The 16463-nt window shown below is 34.9% G+C and overlaps 1 protein-coding gene across 1 annotated transcript in view; it reads left to right on the forward strand.

Moving 5' to 3' along the window:
* The window catches only part of LOC129942051 (uncharacterized), a 379273-nt gene extending 363141 nt beyond the window's left edge, over positions 1-16132 (forward strand). Inside the window, exon 2 of the mRNA XM_056050846.1 lies at positions 15148-16132. Within this exon, the coding sequence (XP_055906821.1) occupies positions 15148-15747 (600 nt within the window). The 3' untranslated portion in view covers positions 15748-16132. The remainder of the gene's footprint in view (positions 1-15147) is intronic.
* The last annotated feature ends 331 nt before the right edge of the window (positions 16133-16463 follow it).

The raw sequence follows: 16463 nt of genomic DNA on the forward strand, positions 1-16463 counted from the left end.
CAATTTAACGCACACAATCATTCACGATTACATGCGAGAAGCAAGAGTGAAACCTCTACATATTATATCCTTTAGATTGAGCTTGAGCTTCGAGCTTCACAGCGCCATCAGCCATCATAGCCATCAGCTTTATCATTGTAAAAGTGCAAGAGGGCATTGACATCACAAAATCCCATATGTCTCATTCAAAGAATAGAAAAAGGATCATTTCGTTCGCAACTCTACAGTTATGGCTTAAATAATAGGAACATTTACATTTAACTTTTAGCTTAAATGCCTTTTTTTGTGTCTAGATTATATTAATGAGCATTATAATCAAGCTGTGTCATAGTTTTTTGGTAGGATTTTTGATCTGAGTTCTGTCCAAGTTTTAGCTGACACAAAATACAAAACATCATGAAGCCATCTTCTGCAGCAAATGACCTTTTAAAAATCACAAACTTTGAAACATTAACAAAGCTTTCAATGGTTAAGTTTTTAGTTTTGTTCCTATTATTTTGGCTTGAGCTGTAGTCTCTGCTATATAAACACTCCGACTTTTCACCACCACAAAACTATTATTCTGTTACATTCTGCACAAACATTATTCCTCTTTTCTCCAATCAATCTTACTTCGATCGAAATAAAATGAGCACAGGATTAAGCGAATGACATTTTGGTCCTTTTTCAAAATATTTGTATGTAGGGTAGGGTAGGTTACCTACCTATACCAGTAGAAGAAAACGTACAGAAATCCAATAGGAATGCTTCAAGCTTCGCATCTTCGCAAAGAAAAAAAAAGGAGACTGGCTTGAATGGAACGAGTTCATTTCAGTTCTTTGCTCAAGGAAAACACAAAATACTTTAGGTCCTGTGGGAAGAAGGACTTTTTTATCAAGGAAAACCATATCTACATATCTATCTTATCGTATATACTTGGTTACAATTTGAATTTGTGTCTGATGCTTTTGCTCGAGTATGTTTGCTTGTTTGTTTGTTTGTTTGTGTGTTTGTTTGTTTAACTATCGAGCTTGTGATGGTGGAATTAAAAAAAGAGGAAGAAAAAAAAACGAGAATATATACAAACGAAATGAGACTTAACTGGGACTAAGGATAATCACCCCCAAATCCGATTTTGATATGTGTATCTAACGAAAATAAAAACAGATCAAATGAAATTGAATGAGATTCTTTCAGCCATCATCAAGCCAAGTTGGAGAATGGGGGGAAAGGGGGGTTAGGTTAGTGAAGATGAAAATGAAAAAAAAAACATAAAAGGACTCTCAATTCGGCCTTGGTCTTTGCTATAGTAGTTTCACATTTTATCCCTTTTGTGAAAACGTATTTTTTCTCTTCATTGTTTGGCTCTTATTTCCAGTTGGGTGGCGAACCGTTTTTCTTTCCTTTTTTTTTCTCTTTAAACCTACTTCGTTAGTTTCCTCTAGTCATGTGTGGATTCTATATTTGCTAGTCGTAGCTGTATACCTGCATCTATAGATACATAACCAGACGTTTTCTAAAATAGACCACTGCCAATTCCAGCGTTCAAATTGAGTAGGAGGTTTTTGTACCTCTACCTACTTCGCGAATTCACTACCATTTCCAAAAAACTTTGAATCAGGATTTATCGATGAGTCCACACACACACACACACACATACACAAACCTCAAGTTTGGAATCCCTTTGAGAAACATTATAGCGAAATGGACTATATTCTCATAGCCCAATATACACGAGATAGTTTTACTCATACACCACTTGCAGGGTGAGTCAAAAGTGAGCTCTCCTAATTTAAAGTGATTATAACTTTTATAGATTTAGTTTTGTATTAATAAGTTGGAATATAATGTCCAGCTCATACTCACATATCTATACAGAGCGTTTTTTTATTACACTTTATAAGATATCTAAACCATAGACGGGTTTTCAAATAAGGCTTTTAAAAGTTTTCTCTCTTACTTAAAACGCAAGCTCGACTTAATTTATAAGGAGGCCAATAGACACCGCACATGTGTGCACACAGGTGTACTGACACCATAAGTACAAACATGAGTTGTGAAAGAGATTTCAAAGAAATAAATAAAGGGGAATGAAGTTGATGCTAAAAGCTTTTATTGAAACAACTTGCCACGCACTGCACATAACAACGATTCAGATGCAAATGATTAGTAAATGTGCACGCGCCTTCCCATACGCATATCACACCGATCCAGACACCGACACAATAAAACTTTTGATTTTACTGGCTTCGTGCCTAACGCTGAAAATCGGTGTCTGCTCAAGCCCACGCACAGCACACATTTCTTTACACCGAAACAAGTGTGAACATACATAAGTGTGGTGTATATGGGTCGTTGCCTCTTTTGCAGCGGTCAATTAATTTGACCCAATTTTCGACTATTCTTCCCCACATTTCGTCAAAAATGGCCGCTATTTCTCGATAAATGTTTGCTCTGAGCTCTTCCAAGGTTGTCTTCGTCAGCTTTTTCGCATAAACCAATGACAATGACCAAAGAAAATAGTCTAGATGAGTTAAATCACTGGAAGGAGGCTTCTGATCGTCTGACCCATTTCTTGAGATGACACGCTCATGAAATTTAATCTTTAATAAATCGATTGAAATCTTGTTGATTCTATCTTGTAATTCGGGCCAGGTACTCAAGGCGTGATAACGCTACCCACCGACAGTAACGTGACGCTAGCTATGGTCGAAGAAAAAATGCGGCTCAAACCTTACTTGTGGATGAAGTTGTGATTCCTAAAGCAAATGTGGTTTTAACTTATTGACGAACCCATTGGTCCAAACAAATTAGCTTCGTCACTGATGAGTCTTGACGCGTCTTCGCCAGAGCCCAATCGCCAAATTTACGTCTCTTTAAATGGTCCATTGGATTCAGTTCTTGAGTCAGTCTGATCTTGTTTGAGTGTAAACCATAATCCTTATGTCAAAATGTGGCCTGAGCGATGCCAAATTCTTGAGAATGCCTCGGAATTGACTAAATTGGTTGGTATGCTATGGACGCTTGAACGCACAACTAAAATGTGGACTCAAATTTTTGCACAAAGCTTGTTATTGTCTATCCATTAATTCAAGAATAACGACCGAAAAGTGGAGGTAACGCTGCTAGAGTTGTGGTCACAGACTCCAAATATTGGTAGACTATTTTTAAGGTTTAAAGACATTGCTCATTAGTGTACCTAGCCATGATGAAAATGTTGAGTTTACTGAAAAAGTTGTCAGTTTTTAAAAATTAAATTTAAAGTTGTCAAATATAGAAAAAAATAAATTTGGTGGCTCAACAGTCCATTGAGAACTAGGCCTAGAGAAGGTATAAACAGGGATAAGTTAAATAAAGTCCAACGTTCAGCCTGCCTATGTATAAGCGGATCGCTTCGCACGACCCCATCTGCGGGACTGAACACCTTGCTCTACCGTACACCTCTTGACATATTTCGCAAACAAATAGCTGCAAGCTCTGCTATTCGCCTCAATGCTTCATCGCAGTGGACTAACAACAACATTGGCCACTCCGTAATTCTAAGGTACTTAGAATCAATTCCAAAGCACACAGACTACATAATCCCCCAACTGCAATTCGACAGAAACTTCCAGATTTCTATACCTTCCTATATCTTATTGGGAGGATAGGACATTCTTCGAGGATGAGTCAATCCATTTTTACACAGATGGGTCAAAAACAAAAGAAGGGGTTGTTGGAGGTGTGTACTCTGAACGACTGAAATTAAGTCTCTCATTCCGCCTTCCCAATCATTGTAGCGTGTTCCAGGCGGAACTTTTGGCGATAAAAGAAGTCTCAAAGAAAACGTGATATCAACATCTGATACCCCTATTTTCTCTGATAGCCAGGCCGCTATTAAATCTCTGGACTCTGTCTCTACAAACTCTATAACAGTCCATAACTGTCGATCATCTCTAATGGAGATGGCGCAACAGTTTAATATTCACCTTTGCTGGGTTCCGGGCAATAGAGACATTCCATGTAACTGTAAGGCAGATGAACTCGACAGGAACGGTACAGTACAGCCCATCCTACCACGTTTGGGAAGTACTGGCATACCAATCGCTACTTGTAAACTGCTGTTAATGCAAATCGCTGTGTGGAGGGCAGGCACCAGGTGGAACAACATCACCACGTGTCAAGTCACAAAAAACATCTGGCCAACACTGGATTTAAAACGTTCAAGGTGCTTGCTCTCTCTAAGCAGATCGCATATAAGCTCGATAAAAGGTGTCATAACCAGACACTGTCTAATAGGAAAGCACGCCACGAGACTATTCGTATTCTCAAATGATTTTTGCAGAAGCTGTATGGACGAGGAAGAAGAACAAACGGTTCTTCATCTTCTCTGCACATGCCCTGCTCTAGCTCGAAAACGCAATAATTACCTAGGAGAATTCTTCTTTATCGATATAATCAGCCTCTCACGTTTGAGCTTAGTAGGAAGCCTCAAGATTTAAGTGGTATCACAATGGGCCATTAAACTGGCCTTAGTGTGTCCGTTTCCATCTTGGACAGCCACTATAACCTAACCTTACCCTAACCTAGGCCTATTGCCTTACAATTCTCAAACATTCCTGTCTGCGAGTACTGTTGACAGGGATTGAGGGGACCTACAGTTTTAAGCCGAATCCGAACTGCTTATTTGGAAAAGCACTTCTCATGACAAAAATTACTCTTGGAGAATTTTTCAATTCCTCACAAAAGGCAGTACCCGTGAAAAAAGCTTTAAAAGCGGTTTGGCTCAGGTAGGGATCGAACCCAAGACCTCTGGCATGACAGTCCATCGCACTTACCACCATGGCACGGGTACTACAGTTGTCAAGCATGCCTATTCGAAAATCTCATGGAGGAAAACGTTATTTGTTCATATTCGGGCAGTGCGAAGTCTTCCAGCTCTAAGAGAATGAACTGCAGTTTCTTGTTGACAAAGTGTGCACCGACGACGTTGAATTTCGCACATCACTAACTTCCTTAAGTTAAAAAAATGAAGTGGTTATTTTCAAAATAAAATTCCATTACTTTGGTCTTGACTAAAACTCTTCTTCAAATAAGGTCAAAGATTTTGAACCACCCTGTACTAGTAGACATGTGAACTAGGTAATTCCGATTTTTGGCAAGAGGCAGGAAGGGGATCAAACGATTATATTTGACTGTTTGTGTGTATTTAGAAAGCGGTTTGATCTGTTTGTGTTTATTTTTTCAAAGCAAAAAGAGAAAACAAATACAAAATTGAATGACATTTCCGGTACAACAACAAAAAACTAAGAACCAAAATTTTCTTTTACCAAAAAATAAAACTTCACGAATACATATCTACAAAAAGCTATGAATGTACATAAAGTGTAGGCATAGGCACCTAATCATTGTTCAAAGTTAATGAATTGTTAAGAATCGACAACGACAAACAAGGACGAAAAACGAAAAATGAAAATGAAAACGATGCTGAAGTCTTCTGACAGCTCTTATAACAGAAAGTACCTTATAAGCTCTTATAAAACGAAAATAATCAAAACGGAAGTCATTATATTCTTAAATACTGATATCTTATAGATATTTTTAGGTACTTTGATAAATGTGCGGATAAAATTTGTGTGTGGTATAACTGTTCATTTATGAATTTATATTATACCTATCTATCTAAGTATCTATGTATTTATATATCTATATGTATATTAACTTCTATTTTGGCAGTGAAGATATTTTGTGAAATTCTAATCGAAATTACTCATCCATGTGATTTAGAGTGATGGTGGGGGCGCGGGCGGTGTGAATTTTTGGAAGTGGCATGAAATTTTGTTTTGATTTCAAAGGAGGCGTCCGTCTTATTGAAATGTTGATTTAAGATGTTTCATTAGAAAAATAATAATAATTATTTATTTTATTTTGAAATTGGTATTTTGAATATTAAATAGAGTATAGGTTTTGGGAGATATTCTATTCTCTCGACTTTCTTTAAATTTATATTTTTAAAGCAAATGTTGTGGCAGTGAGAACAATTTTTCATCAAAATGAGTGGCGTCAAATGTCATTCCATCAACAATATAATTTCTCCGGCTCTTAAAAACATCATTTTTAATTTTGAAAGGAACTTTTCTTAAATTCTACTTTTCATTTTAAAGATTTTATTTTCTGTGAAAATGTTAGCGAATTCAATATTGATTCGAATTCATTGGCTAATTAAAGTTGTCATTGGTAGATGAAGCAAAAACGTGTCGAAAATGGGCCTTTCGGTCTTCCAAAGTGAGTGGGCTCCTTTTTGTTAGGCAGTTCGCCGCCAATTTAACGCTGCCAGCGAGTGTTATGGTCATCGAGCACGTTAGTGATTCTATGGGATCAATCTTTTTTCGCACTCGTACTGTGGTGAGAGTCTTAAAAGACCTTAACAAACATAAGTCCGCTGGCCCGGATGGTATCCCCGCTATTGTTTCTAGGTGTCCTAATCCTCAGGTCTCGTTCCGAGCGGATGGAAAACCGCATTTCCCGATTATTCCCAAAAAATGCGAATCTTCCTCACCCCCTAATTATCGATCGATTGCACTTAAGTCCCTTCTTTCAAAGGTCATGGAAACGGTCATTAATTATCAGCTCAAGAAATATATTGAAGTTCGAAAGCTTCTTAATGAGCAAGAGTAAGGATTTCGTAGCAATAGGTCCCTTGGTGATCTCACGGTTCATCTCACCGATCAGGGGAGCAAATCCTTACATCGCTTTGTAGAAAGTTAGATTATTGCACTTGATATTTCAAAAGCATTTGATAGGGTCTGGCATTAGGCTCTCTTATCAAACATGCGTGCTTTCGGTTTTCATGAATCCCTCCTTCATTGGATTAGTAATTACCTTTCGAATCTCTCAATACAAGTTAAATTGGATTCACTCAAGTCTGAAAACCAAAAAATAAATGCTGGTGTGCCACAGGGCTCTGTTCTATCTCCATCACTCTTTCTCATTTGTATTAGTGATCTCCTGTCTGTAACTTCTAATCCAATACAATGTTTCGCTGACGAAAGTACTGTTTGCTTTTCATATTCGTTTTCAGACTCAAATCCCTCTTCTTCGGATGTGGAAATGCAACCACAAAATATGATAAGCTCATTAAATTCTGACCTAAACAGCATTGGGAAATAAAAAACCGCGTGGAATTTAATGATTCGAAAACCCAATGCTGTTTTGCATCGTTAGAGCGAGATATTACCCCCTCGCCATTATTTTTGGATGGGACTTGCATCGAGGAGACTGAACAGCACGTTATTCTCGGTATGTTTATCACCATTCACCAACCACCTTTTGTGGAACGATCACATACGCGATGTCGCCAAAAATGCGGCAACATGTTTGGGTTTTGTAAGGCGACGCAAGAAGTTTTTCTTCCCACTGATCTGGCTGATATCTACAAGACTTATATACGTCCAAGGCTTGAGTATTACTCCCATCTCTGGGCTGGTCCCCTGCAACTTATTTAATGATACTCACTTTAGTTTGTTGGATTTTTATCACATTAACATCTTCCAATTTGGGCCACAAAAAGCTTCTTTTCATCTCACGATATAGCGAACACCAATTCACAGTAACTGCCCGTCCATAAACCGCACCAAACAGTCACTCTTTGTGGTTTTTCGACAATCACTCTTAGATCATCATTCACAAATCTGCTTATTGACAAAACCATTAAGTTCAAAATGTGCATCAATACTAAAGATGATTGTCTTCAAAAATTGATCATCGCCTATTGCGATTTCGTGCCTCTATTCTGACCCTTGACGACGATGTTTGAATTGGTCAAGAGTCTTTTATTCTTGAGTCAATTGCACCTTGTAAGCTTGTTAATGCAGGTATTTATACATAATGTTCATCAACGACAAGCGTGAGAGATGCAATTGTCCCAACGACGAATTGAGGTAGACGGTTCTCAGCAATAATTTCTGCAGCTCAAGCTGGTGTTTTCAAATCCCTTAAAGACTCATATTTTTCACGATTTTTCCTTATTGTACAAATGTACACACATTTATAGGACTAAATTAAACGAAAAAATCAGATATGCATTTTGATTCGAATCCCCATTTTCATAATAAGCTTGAATAACTTTAACACCCCTCTCGATGGCTTATCTTTAAATCGGTAAAATTGAACTAGTCTGAAATTGTGCGATGTCAAATCAAATGCAGGAAAAAAACCTGATATTTAGGTGTGGTTTAAATTTAACATCGGCCTTTAAAATTTAACCAACCTTTATCAAGTTGCTGAGCTACAAACAGGCTTCTATTAGAGAAGCTAATTGTTGTTCATCAGAATCGGAATCTGGTAAAAATGTTCCCAGGGTTATCCATTTTGGGATTTTAAAAGCAAACGTAAATAAAACACGTATAAAATATTTGTTGTCATGATATTTCTTTTTTATTATAAAGTTTGAATGTTGACATTATGTGTGAAATATTTTTTGGACCACTTTTTAACACACATTGCGGGGTATCTCAGCCATAACTTGACGAATGTTGGTTTTGAAGTGCTCAAGAATTAAAGGTTTATCTGCATAAAAGCGGTCTTTTGCGTAGCCCTACAAGTGGCAAATAGCGTGATCTTGGTGTCCACGACGAGAAATTACGCGGCCAGGAAACGTCTTTTGTAATGAAGTCATATTCTATTATAGAATTCCATGGTTGTTGAAGACATATTCGCTCGATTTAGTCTTGTAAAAACCACATATTCTCCAAGTAATATTCTTCAATAGCAGCCAAAAAAAGTCGTTTATCATATCACCATAACGCTCCGAATTGATGGTGACAGTCGGTACATCGTAGTTTTCGAAGAAGTAAGGCCAATCTCAACACCGGACTTAAGAGAGTACTAAACAGTGACTTTTTGTGAACGTAATGGCCTCTTTAGTACCAGTGAAATGATGGTTAGTGCATTGGACTGTCATGCCAGAAGTCTTGGGTTCGATCCCTGCCTATGCCATCTTAAGTTTTCTTCACGGGTACTGCCTCTTCCTATGAATTGACAAATTTTAAAAGAGTAATTCTTATCATGAAAAAGTGCTTCCTCGAATTTTCCGTAAAAAAACTGTAGGTCCCCTCCATCCCTAACAACATTACTAGCACACAGGATTGGTTGCGAGTTGTAAGTCACTAGGCCCTGGTTTTCAACGGACCGTTGCGCCACCCAATTTATTTATTAATGACCTTTCTTGAATTACTTCAGGTCTCTCTGAACTCTAAAACGGGAAATTTTGTTTATTAACATATCCAACTGAGTGAGAACTGTGCTTCGTCGCTGAAAAAAGTTTTGTTTGAAAAATCGCCTACCACCGCCTGTTTTTCAAACACCCATTCGACGTAACTTAGACGTCGTTGTGAATGGTCAGCTGGATTCAATTGTTGTGTAAGCTAAGTTTTGTATGAAGTGAAGTAAGCAAGTCCCAATTCCTGAGAACGACTAGAAATCGACACATTCGGGTCTTCGACAACACTTTCATTTACAGCAACAATATTTTAAGTGGTACGGCACTGGCCTTACAATATCTGTTACCAATCCAGTCTCTTTAAATTTCTTCACAATTTTGACAATTGCTTCCTTCCTTTTACAGTACAATGGCTGTGACAGAATCACCATTTTCGTAGTACGTTTTGACAATTTGTATGCTAAGAGCTATAGTCTAGTGATCCATTTTCGTAATTGTCAGTCTTTCAATTGAAAAACAAAATTGGTTTAAGAAAAAAGTTTGACGGATGTCTAATTTCAGCCCTATACTTTTGAAACCGCAAAATGGTCAACCCATTAAAAAGCGGCTTCTTCTTCCTCTGTCCTAGCTACGATATACTCGTATTCTGTAGGAGTCTTCGTGTGTTTAAAAAATATTGCATTTTAAGAAAAATTCATAATAATGTTTCGTAAAATTTCAAATAAAATTGTTATTCAATAAACAAAGCAATGTCCATTTCTATTGGGAAATTTGCTTGATTCATAAAAAGTTGATTTTCAAAAATTCAACTCCAACATTAATCAAATAATTATAGTTTAATAATTTTAAAGAAAACTTGATATACAAAAAAATAAGTATTCTTATACAAATATTGGTTTTGCAACAATCCGTTCATTAAATTAAAATATGCTTTAAAAAGAAACAAAAATTTTTTAAAAAAAATTTCAAGAATTGAAACCGCAATCATCAATGATGTTGGATTTCAATCAATTATTATTTTTATAAATAATTTTACAAACTTTTTCACACCACTTCTGACCGTTCTTTATTGTTAAATTAAACCAAAACCACACACTCATTAGAAATAAAATTATTATATGGTTAAAGTCAAATTAAAAACTCATTGTTCTGAAAATTTACCAAAAATAAAAAAAGAATGAAAACAACATAAATTCTTCACATTATTTGAAACAATATATAAAATAATAATAATAATCAACAATAACGAGAAACAAGTAGACAACAAAAACAACAACAACAAAAAAAAATAAGTTAAAAACACTCGAGAGTTGATTTTTATTTCTTCATTTTGTATAAAATAATAATTCATTCATACTTTGTGGGTTTATTTATTTCCGTGGTCATATCTTCCGGGATTTTATTAAACAATGACAATTATTGGATGCATAAATTGCTTTTGTCTTTAAAACCTTTTATAACGAATCAAGCACGAGTAGGTAGTTTCCCAAACTCATTTTCATCATTCATTATCCTTTTTCATATTAAAATGAACGCCGTTTTTGTCCTCATATTATAACATTATACCACGAGTTAAGTGCCGCACATTTTCGAAAGTGAGAGAAGGGAATGAGGTCTTTTAACTCTGCATTTAATTGTTCGTTTTGTTTTATTATTCAGTAAATATGGATTTAATTCTTTTTTTTTTTGTTAACATAATACAATACTTATTTTTTAAAATTATTATTATGTTTAATTCAAAGAGACAGAGAAAAACATGCGTTTAATTTAAATGTCAAATGTTGGACGTTCAACAGTCAGCAGTGTTGCCAAAGTATTTTTTGTGTGTCGTTGATGGTGTTTTTGTCAAGCATTGTTAATTATGGTGAATCATGGATAATATTATGGCCTTTTACTTTGTTCCATCGAGGGTAAATATTGGTTTTGTATAAGCGCTTTTTTCAATTTTGAAATTCTTATGAAAAACCGAATACAGTTATTGACTTGGCGACTTTCTTTGGGAAGCACATTTTGCTGTCAATAATAAACCGTCGAATTGTGTAAAGAAAAAACTTTCCATTTGAAGTTTTAATTAACATTAAAAATAGGACTGAATGTCAAGTATCAACTGAATTTGTTTTCAAATCTGTAGCCAAAAATTTAATACCTCCAACATTAAATTTGTGACTTTCCTCTCGGTGAAATATATTAGTATTAGCCAAACAGACTTAGTAACACCCTTTTTCATAAATATCTTGTAAATTATGGGAAAAGTCAACCCATTTGTTGTTTTTCTTCTTCAGAGCTGACTTAAACTGGAATAATTTCTTTTACTATCCATAAATCTATTCAATAATTTATGTTTGTTTGCTTGTTTGTCCGTCCTTGCCGTAACAATGGAGTAATATTATGACATAATTTTTTGTATGAAGGTAGTTACAGAGCTAACCAGTGTCTTAAGATACTTTTCCACCGTTAAATATCTCATTCATAGCTCATTCGAGCAGATTCAACAGTAACACTTAAAATAGTAGATATTTAATATGATCGGTTTGTTAGAACAGTAAATTGTAGCATATCATTAGCTGCTGCCTGCTTTTAGGTTCATAATCGTTTCCTGTCATTAGGCGTTTCTTATAATGATATTAATGCACAAAACTATTCTGAAACACTATTAAAAATAGGAGAAACAATGTCAAACGCAGTGCGACAATGAAGTAAAATTGTTGTTATTTAGTTCAGAATAATTCTGAACTTATTTCAAGTGTTTGCCCTGATTTACAAAATAACTTACATGACTTTAAAATTGTGATTCTAGCACTAAGAAACTATGTTGTTTTGAAAATAAATTCAAACTATTATATATATTGGACGAAGTATCAGGAGATATGAAGAAGTATTTGTCAAAAGACACAGTCATAGACCCAGATCAGAGTACTCGAATTCTAATAATTCCTAAGAATTTACCAATCGAATTCAAAAGGCTTTAATGCCCCATTAAAGTTAGTTTCACTATGCCGCTTAATTATTCGTAAACAAATGAAAAAAGTTATAGTATTGACTATTTTTGTTGTCGAATTGACTATTTAATTGTCAAATAGCAGGCAGTATCCAATTATGACAATTTTCGGTTGTCAATTTTTGGATCTGCATTTTTGTTTACAACTTGGAAGTCAAAATGCTAACTGCGGTAGTCAATATTACAACTTTGGTTGAAAGAAATTGAAACTACGGTTCTCATATTGACTAGCGTTTCTGTCAATAAGAAAACTGCGGCAGTCAATATGACAACTGCGTTCGTCAATATAACATCTGCCTTCGTCAATATGGAGACTGCCGTAGTTAATATAACAACTGCGATGACAACGTTGGTTGAAAGAAATTGAACTAAGGTTGTTATATTGACTAGCGTGGTAGTCAATAAGAAAACTTCGGTATTCAATGTAACAATTGCGATAGTAAATATGACAACTTTGGTTGAAAGACATTGATACTACGGTTGTCATATTGACTTATGTGATAGTGAATATGAAAACTGTCAATAAGACAACTGCGTTCGTCAATATAACATCTGTGTTAGTCAATATGAAAACTGCTGTATTCAATATGACAACTGCGATAGTCAATAAGACAACTTTGGTTGAAAGACATTGAAACTACGGTTTTCATATTGACTAATGTAGTAGTCAATATGAAAACTGTCAATAAGAAAGCTGCGGTGGTCAATACGGCAACTGCGGTAGTCAATATAACAACTGCGATAGTCAATAAGACAACTTTGGTTGAAAGACATTGAAACTACGGTTTTCATATTGACTTATGTGGTAGTCAATATAAAAACTGTCAATAGGAAAGCTGTGGTGGTCAATATGGCAACAGCGTCAATAAAACAACAGCGGTAGTCAATATAAAAATCCTTGATAGTCTATTTTGATTGTCAATATTACCACGGTAGTCAATAAGAAAACCGTAATCTAATTTGACTACCCGCTAGTCAATATAAAAATTGCTTATATTGTCATATTGACAGACTAAAATTGTCAATCGTTCTATCCAGTAGTCAATTAAAATAATGTTGTCATATTGACTATTTTGGTAGTCAATTCGACAACTTCATCAAATTTAAAATGACAACGTATTTTTTCGTGTAGAAAAGCTGCTATAGGATTAACTTTCAAACTATCGTCCGAGTCTTCCATAAACCAGAGCTTTTTATTTGAAAAATTAGTCACATTTCATTCCGATATTGAGCTGGAAATGCTAAATATCCCTCTTTTTTAATTTTCCGTCGAAATAAGCCCAAAACTTTTATCGATAACACAATATTTAACCTTTTATTAAATATAAACTAAAACAAACTAAGGATTCGGATAAGTGTCTTGTAACCTTCAATATTGTAGAATTCAGAAATATCTGATAATTTGGTACATTAAGATACCACCAATGTTAGAATTAAATTTATGTTTAGTGTTAAATAATGACATATTTTAGGGCGTATTGCAAAAATTCATAAATATACCTCATGAACTTCATATATATTAAGTAATTCCTGATCCATAACTAAGCACCATGTGTAATACATCTGAGTACTAGTATACGTACCTCGTAAACTAATATGTTATTGATATACCTCTTTAATACTTTTGATACCTAAATTAATTATAAAAATCATGAACAATAACTCCTTTTTAGTTTTCAACTTATTTAATTCAACAAAAAAGGTTTTATCTCCTATTTAAATTTCAAGGAGTCACTTTTTAATGTTATATCTCTTTTCTTTTCCAAAATATCTCGTAGGTCAAAATATGTACCCTACAGTAAATAAAAACTGAACTTATCTTCCCTTTCGGATAGAAGTAAATACTTATGAGAACTTTAAAAGAGGATTATTGAATGACAAGTTGAATTAGCTTTTAAGCCATTAAAAAGTTAGACGAGTTTGTGATGTAAAATCTCGTAATTACAACCTTCGCTTACATATTGTAAACATGGGTCCTTTCTTTCTTTTAAGTAAAAATGTTTCACTTGTCAATAAGAAACTCTTAATTGAACAACCCTTAATATCTCTCTATATGATATCTCACCGGAAATATTAAAATAAAAACAAAAATTTTAACCTTAAAAGTAGTTCCTTGCGACCAATATTTGTCCTTAGCTTGCCAATTGGTAAGTCGGATAATGAGGATTGATAGTTAAAATGTTAAATTTGCTTATATAGTATTGTACGTATGTTTATTATCGCTTACTTCGAAAAAAAAGACGTACAAAAATGTGAAGCTATGTATACACATTAAAAATAGTGGAAAAAAAAATAAAATATCATTTAACAATATTTTATAAAAATTCAAACAATAAATTATTATGGATTGAGAGCAATTGATGGGAAAAGGAAGCCCACTGACGCTGTTGGTAATGTAGTACATCCCGTTTTCAATTGTGTAAACATTGTGTTCATTCATGTGTTTTACGCAAAATGCATTTGGTTTTGCTTCAATGGCGACGAGCGACGACCGGACGACCGACAGTAGGACTTTTTTGAGCTCATGTTGTTGCTGTTTCTGTTGTTGCAAACATAGTATGAGAATGGCAGCTTAAATGAACTTTAAATTTATCTTTATTATTAATATAGTAGATTCCTATATTGTTTTATTTATGAACATATCTGAAAATTCAAAATAAACCTTACAACCAATTGACTGTTTAAATATGGAAACACCATCACCAAGCAATACAAAAAGCCAGGCCGTTTAAATTGTGATTATTATTTTAAATTATAATCAATTATTTTGGTTGTTTTTGTTGAACAATTTAAAAGTTCTTCACGGTTAATTGAGTTCATACTTTTGTATAAATAGAAAAGCTTTAAACCCATTTAAAAGTTCACTTCACTTCACTTAACTTTCTGTTTGAAAACTAAATGTATATAAATACGAAAACCCTTAAAGTGATTTAAACTGACTTGTCGTTCTTCTTGTTTATATCATTTATAGATGATTGCGTGTACATTGGCAGTAGCTGTGGCTAGGCCAGAGCCACCCAGTGGACGTTATGGACCTCCAGCGGCACCACAACAAAAGTACGGACCACCACCAGCCCCTCAAAAGGACTACGGTCCACCACCATCGGCACCGGCCCAACAATATGGCCCACCTAAACCACAACCGCTTCCTCTTTACGGACCACCAGCTCCATTCTATGGACCACCAGCAGCTGAAAATATAATCACCAAGAACGTTTATGTTCACGTACCACCAGAGGAACCCGAGGAGTATCCAGCTAGTGCGCCAATTCAAATTTCACAACCCAAGAAGCACTACAAAATCATTTTCATCAAAGCACCAAATCCTCCCTCACCAGCCGCACAAGTTCTTCCTCCACCACCGCAGGACGAACACAAAACTTTGGTTTACGTTCTTGTCAAGAAACCCGAACCTCCAGCACCGCTCATCCTGCCAACACCAGCACCAACCGAACCAAGCAAGCCAGAGGTTTACTTTATCAAGTACAAGAATGCCGCAAAACCAGCCCTCGAATACGGTCCACCGCCATCGAAGCCAGCAGAAGAATATGGTCCACCAGAAAAGTTCTAAAATATACACCATCCCCATCATAGTTTTTCCCGCATCTCACATCTCATACCTAAAAGGACATACAAAACTACGCATGCAAACATCGAAAAAATTAAAGTTATACAAAAATATGATCCTTAAAATTAAGCGAAACCGAAAACAAAAATTAAACAAAATGCCATTTGCTGTTAAAAACTATAATTTTTAAATTTGTTGTTAATGTTAATTTTATATATATTTAAAATTTGTTATTTGTTATTTCCTTTTTGTTTTGTTTATTGTTAAATGTTGAATAGTTTTCCAGTTGAGTGTGGATCCTGTATTTTTCAGCGAGTCCTTGCGATAGTGGTTATTTTTTTTTTTGCAGTGTAAATAAAAGAAACGAACGAAATTTTAAAAAAGAAAATGTGTTTTAACTTTCAATTATATACCTAATTTTCCTTTTTCATCTTTTTCATTTTCTTTTGTGAGCAAAAGAAACAAATGGACGCCTTGAAACAAGAAAAATTATTTCAATTTAGAAAAACTTAAAGTTTTTGGGTTTTTGTGGGAAAAGTAACTTTTAGTTGTGTTGGAAAAGTTTGTGAGAATTTTTTTTTTTAGTTTTTCATTCGTGCTTTAGTCGATGACTTGACGATGTATTAAGTTCATAGAAAAGCAAAGGAGGAAAAATGAAAATTGACGGGAATAGATTGTTTTGTAAATGAATATAAAATAAGCGTCTGAGATTTTTGTTG

The sequence above is a fragment of the Eupeodes corollae genome, chromosome 1 (genome assembly GCF_945859685.1).
Source record: "Eupeodes corollae chromosome 1, idEupCoro1.1, whole genome shotgun sequence".
Lineage (NCBI taxonomy): Eukaryota > Metazoa > Arthropoda > Insecta > Diptera > Syrphidae > Eupeodes > Eupeodes corollae.